At 50.1% G+C, this 5,941-nt stretch overlaps 1 protein-coding gene across 1 annotated transcript; it reads left to right on the forward strand.

The window, feature by feature from the left end:
* The first annotated feature begins 256 nt into the window (after positions 1 to 256).
* AMER2 (APC membrane recruitment protein 2) lies at positions 257 to 4,433 on the forward strand. Its single transcript, XM_039718661.1, has 2 exons — positions 257 to 1,182; positions 1,357 to 4,433. Exons 1-2 carry the CDS (start codon positions 387 to 389, stop codon positions 2,244 to 2,246), a joined length of 1,686 nt encoding a protein of 561 aa, XP_039574595.1. The 5' UTR covers positions 257 to 386; the 3' UTR covers positions 2,247 to 4,433.
* The last annotated feature ends 1,508 nt before the right edge of the window (positions 4,434 to 5,941 follow it).

Genomic DNA, 5,941 nt, shown 5'->3' on the forward strand with positions numbered 1-5,941 from the left:
CGGTCCAGAGCGCGGAGCGACCGTGCCGCCGGGACACAGGGCGACGCACGACGCCGTCACAAACAAAAGCCGAGCCGTGCCCGCCGGGGCGCGGCACCCTCCGGGGCACCGAGAGCGCGGCAGGGGCGGCAGGGGCGGCGGGCAGCGGCCGCGTTATGTAAGGGCCGCGGGGCGGGCGGCGCTGCGGCGGCGCGGGGCGCCTCGGAACGGGCGGCGGCGGCGGGGGAAGGCGGCTTATCCCTCCTTCCATCCCTCCCTCCCTCCCTCCGCCGGGTTGCCATGGAGACGGGCGGGCGGCGGCGGCGGGGCTGTCACTGAGGGATCGCACCGCGCTCCGCGGCGGAGGGGAAGCCGCGGCGGCCGCGGCTGCAGCGGCAGAGGCAGAAATGGACTCGCACTGCGACTGTGTGGAGCCCCCGGCCGCCGAGCCGCCGTCGGGCAGGATTAACAAAACCGCTTTCAAGCTTTTCAGGAGGAGGAAGTCCGGGGGAACCATGCCGAGCATCTTCGGGGTGCGGAGCCGAGGAGGGGAGGGTAAGGGCGCCGGCAAGCCGGGGATGGTGCGGAGCCGGACGCACGACGGCTTGGCCGACGCCGTGCTGGAGAGCAGCAAGAAGGAGGAACCGGGCGGCGGCGAGGCGCCGAGCCGAGAGGCGCAGGAGCGGCCGGCCGGCAGCCCCGGCGGCCCCGCCGGCAGCGCCGTGGCCAAGTCGCACAGCTTCTTCTCGCTGCTGAGGAAGAACGGCAGGCAGGCGGAGGGCGCGGAGCCGCGGGCCGGCGGCAGACAAAAGAAGGGGCTGAAGGGGATCTTCAGCAGCATGCGGTGGCACAAAAAGGACAAAAACGGCAAGGAGGAGAGGGGGGAAACCTCGGACATCCCGTCCGGCCTTATCATGCCGGGGTCCCTGACCGCCAGCCTGGAGTGCATCAAGGAGGAGACGCCGAAACCTTTGTCTGAGAGCCCGAGCGGCGCGGGAGACGCCGGGCCGGAGGCGGCGCGGGAGAAGCGCAGCGGCGAGGCGCCCGCCGCGGCCGAGGAGCCCCGAGCGGAGCCGCGGGCCGGCAGCGCCCCGGGCCGGGAGGAGCCGCCCGCCGCCGTGCGGCCACCCGAGGAGCTCCGCCGCGAGCGACCCGAGCCCGCCGCCGGAGAGGCTGGGACTGCGAAGGATGCGGCGATAACAGGTGACATTCCAATAACGACTATCCCCCCTGTTGAACCTCACTGTGATAGCGGTCAAGAGACGGCAGCCGCCCCTGACCCTTCCTCTGTTGATCCACCCTCAGAGCAATCGATTGATCGTATTTGTTTGATGTTTGCTGACGTGACTTCACTGAAAAGCTTTGACTCTCTTACAGGCTGCGGAGATATTATTGCGGACCATGAGGAGGATGTGGGCGGCGGGAGTGGCGTCTGCGAGAAGAGCACCCCCGGGCCCAGCAAGCTGGGTGCCACCAAGAAGCACCCCACCATGGTGGCCTACCAGGGAGGAGGGGAGGAGATGGCCAGCCCCGACCAGGTGGATGACACCTGCCTGCAGGAGTTCTGGGATATGCTGTCGCAGACAGACGAGACTCAGACGCAAGGAGGAGGAAGCGGAGGAGGGACAAAGAAGCCCGAGGGGTTGAAGGAAACCCGAGGTACCGAGGGGGCCCAGAACAGGGTGGTGGTGAAGCGTGGTGGCCTCCACCAGATTGCCATTCACCTGAACCACAAAGAGGAGCAGAAGAGCAGGGAAAAGGAGCAGCACGAGGGTGTCCCAAACAGCGATGAGGGCTACTGGGATTCCACCACCCCTGGTCCCGAGGAAGACAGTTCCACAAGCATCCAGAAGGAAACCCTTCCCAGGGATAGCTACAGTGGGGATGCTCTCTATGACCTTTACGCCGAGCCGGATGAGAACCCACCAGCGGGGCCCACAAACGAGGAAGTTCCCAGTGTGCCACGCTCCAAGCCCGTGTCTCCAATAAGGACCGTGAGCTCACTGAAAACACCCTCCAGCAGCGCGAAGGACTCCAAGATACCCATCAGCATTAAACACCTTTCCTCGCATCCGGCCAGCCATGGAGCAGATGCCAGTAACAGCCATCACGTCGCACACCATCACCTGGCCAAAAGTGAGATGCACAGAACAAAAATCCCCGTCTCCAAAGTGCTGGTACGCCGAGTCAGTAACAGGGGCGTAGCCGGGTCAGTAACGGGGACAACAGTGAAAACTGCCACGTACCAGGACAGTGCCAAAAAGTAGTTGGGTAAGAGGTGGAGGCAAACGCAGAGAACGAAGTCCATGTGGGAAAATCTGCACAGGAGACCGCAGATAATGAATTAGTTTTGCATCACCTGAAGAAAGTCACCTAAAAGGCTTCCTTCACTGTACTCTGTGGGCCTGCACTTCTGAGTCTCTTCTTACTAGACTGTATGGCTGAATACAAAAAGTCAACTTCTTTTTGAGCACTTTTTTTACATTTGTATCTTTTTTCTGCAACACTAAACACTGGGGAGGTTCATTTTTACATGCCTTTCTGGAAGCAGGACTTGGATTATGACCATCCTTCCTCGTGTAAAGCAGTGTCATGAGTTCTTTAAGGGAACAGAGCTACAAGAGGAGCGACATGAGAGGTTCTCCTATACACTTATCTTTTAATCATTTCTGGGGGAGGAGTAGAGGCTGGGTGCCTGGCTGGCTCTGGAAATGATGTTTGCTCCACAAGATGTTGGAAAAAATGCCAAGCAGAAAACAACCCATCTAACAGGTATTTCACCTGCTGTAGGAACGAGAACACTGCTCAGCAGCAGACTTGATTGACTTGTGTGCAGGAGATAAAACTAAGGAGTTAGGTGGACTCGTCTAACAGGAAAACATATTTTCGTTTGTCTGTCTGTCTGGTTGGTTTTGATCTGGTCTAATGTAAATGGGTAACAGAGACACCTGACGTAGGTTCAGATGTTTACATCAATACTTGTCCGATAATGCATACAATCAGGTTCAGGGAAACATTTTACTAAATGCCAATATATACACACTGTCCACATTTATACAATAACTTGCTCGCCATGTGTAAATATATATGTGTTTTAGCAGATTTTTTATTAAAAAAAAAAATCACCTGTCCTTATTATCTAGAGTTTAAGCAAGAGTTAGTTTTTATAGGTAGATAATTTTACAGTTCTAAAATGGTAGAACTTTGTGTAAGTACCTTAAATTAGAGAAAAACTCTGGTTTGTATGGGCTCATGCATCCCCAGATAAGTAAGTCTGAAGTGCTGATTTTATTCCAGTGGCACATTCCATGGCTCAGAGCTGATGTTCTGACAGCACTGCCACTGCAAGCCTCTATTTTCAGGGGTTTAGACAACAGTTGATCTGGGCTTAAACCTTACAGAGAAGGAACCCAGCAAAGAAACTTGTTTTTTAAGTATTATTTTTTAAAATATAAAAAATTAGTTTTTGACTATTTAAAAAAAAGTTTGGGTTCTCATTGCTTTTTATTTTCATTCTCAATAATATCAGAATAATTTTATGTTAAGAGAGAAAAAAATATGGTAAGCTAGTGGTACATTAAATGGTCTGATGAGCTTGGATCTTAGGAAAAATGTATTAATGGCCATGACATTTTTGAGTAGTGGCTACTGTACATGGGCATTGGCAACATTTCAAAGAAATATAATAGGGTTTTAATGTGCCTGAGGACATATTTTTATGATACACTGAAAAAGCTCTAAAAATCACTGAAGTCTAAAGGTAAATGTTATGTATTTACAAAATATTTTGATATAAGTATTTAATCATCAGACCACAGTTAATATAAAATATATGCTCCAGCGTATTTAAAAAATAATATACATTTTAAAAATATACATTTCTATATTATGCAGAGAATCCTAAATTCACATCATTGAAACTAATGGGTCTGATCTTACATAGCAGTTGGTTTTATTGTCTCTTAAATCAAAAGGAAATAAAAAGGAAAATAAATATACAGAATATACATTTGAAGGATATTAAGGTTGTAGGCAAACCATAAAAAGCCAGGAAATACCATAATAAGAATTGTATATATGTATATGCATGATTTGTTGTTCACTGGGGAAATGACCTTAGAGTCATGAAGGAGAAATTGACATCCCATTTTGAAATTGCTGCAGAGTTTAATACCGAGTTGCAGCATCCCAGTGAAAGTGTTAGCTTCCCTGACCAGCCCCTGTTTTCATGGTTTAAGAACCTTAATACACTTCAAAGAGGATTATTTTATGTTTTCTTCCTGACGTGTAGGTGTGTGGTTCCCTGCGTGCCCACTCACGCAGGCGTGTTGTACATATGCCATATGCATGTGCAGCGAATGCACAGCCCCTGGCAGGGTCCCTGTGCCAGCCAAGGCACTCCCCGTGCACACTCACACTCACACTCACTCACACTCACTCACACTCACACTCACCAGTGAAAGTGTTAGCTTCCCTGACCAGCCCCTGTTTTCATGGTTTAAGAACCTTAATACACTTCAAAGAGGATTATTTTATGTTTTCTTCCTGACGTGTAGGTGTGTGGTTCCCTGCGTGCCCACTCACGCAGGCGTGTTGTACATATGCCATATGCATGTGCAGCGAATGCACAGCCCCTGGCAGGGTCCCTGTGCCAGCCAAGGCACTCCCCGTGCACACTCACACTCACTCACACTCACACTCACTCACACTCACACTCACACTCATGCTCCTGTGAGCGCTCCCATGCACTGCCTGGGAGCTGTGCTCCACATCCGCCTCCAAACACGCTGGCCATGGTTTCCTTTGCCTGAGAAAGGGATTTGCATTTGGTCTGACTCCACTCGTGCATTTCAGAAAGTCAAAGCTGAAACACCCTCTAAAGGATGTATGTACAGAACACGGAATATTATCCTGCTCCTCAGCCCTAAACATGACATTCCTTTTCCCGTTCTTTTGTTTTTGTTTGACTGTGAGGGATGCATCTTTCCTTGCATGACAACTCTGCAGAAAAATCATAATCCCCCATTTTGTTCTAAGGGAGAGATTCTATAGGGTACTGGAAGTTGAGAGGGAGGGAGGATGTGGTGGTAGTACCATAAAAACTGGAAGCAGTGAGTACAGGTAGTAGGAGTGGTGCATCTTTAAACCCATTAGGAGATACCAGCTGCCATCTCTACAGGACTTGTTTGTGTCAAATTATTCATCATATGTGTTTTGTTTGCATTGTGGCATGTCTGTATTGAGAAACCAATAGTGTGACACTAGACTAACTCCCTCTCACGTAACCACTAACACGAATCATCATTAAAATGCTTTGGCTTCCCTTCATTCTTCTCTCTCTGCTTTGTTTTCTGTTCTGCCACGTTTTTCCCTCCATCCTCTGCTTGGGCAACCTCCTCCTCGGTGCTAACCCCGGGAGCGAGGAGCCCTGGGCTGGCGTGGAGCATGGGTGGGAGGGCAGCTGCCCAGGCCAGGCTGCTCCATGGCCACTCCCTCAAGCTTTCTGTGACAAACCCACTCTAAGCACAATTTGCAAATCTCTCGGTGGTTTGTTTGGCTGCTTGCTATGTACATATTTTAAGGACAATCATATCCTTAAAAGGAAAATGGGAAAGTAGCTGGTAGTAGGGCGTCAGTGTTTTGAATCATTGCGACACACTGACGTTGATTCAGGGTAATGGTTGTGTGAGAGTAGAGATACAATTTAATGTTCAAATTACCTTTGTGCTTCTAAAACTCGCTTTTGTCTTTAAGCCATCTATGATTTTTATTTCAAAAGGTAATAGAAGATTGAATAATTACCAGGGCTTTCAATTTTCATACAAATATATTTGTATAACTCCACACAATGCCTAAAACAATCATTGAAAGGAGGTTCAAAGGCTTTCTTTAGACCTATATATAATTCCTAAAAGATCCCTGTAAAATACTGTGAGATGCCTAAGAACAAACAGTTAATGGC

This window comes from Passer montanus, unplaced genomic scaffold (assembly GCF_014805655.1).
Source record: "Passer montanus isolate IOZ18808 unplaced genomic scaffold, ASM1480565v1 scaffold4, whole genome shotgun sequence".
NCBI classification, from domain to species: domain Eukaryota; kingdom Metazoa; phylum Chordata; class Aves; order Passeriformes; family Passeridae; genus Passer; species Passer montanus.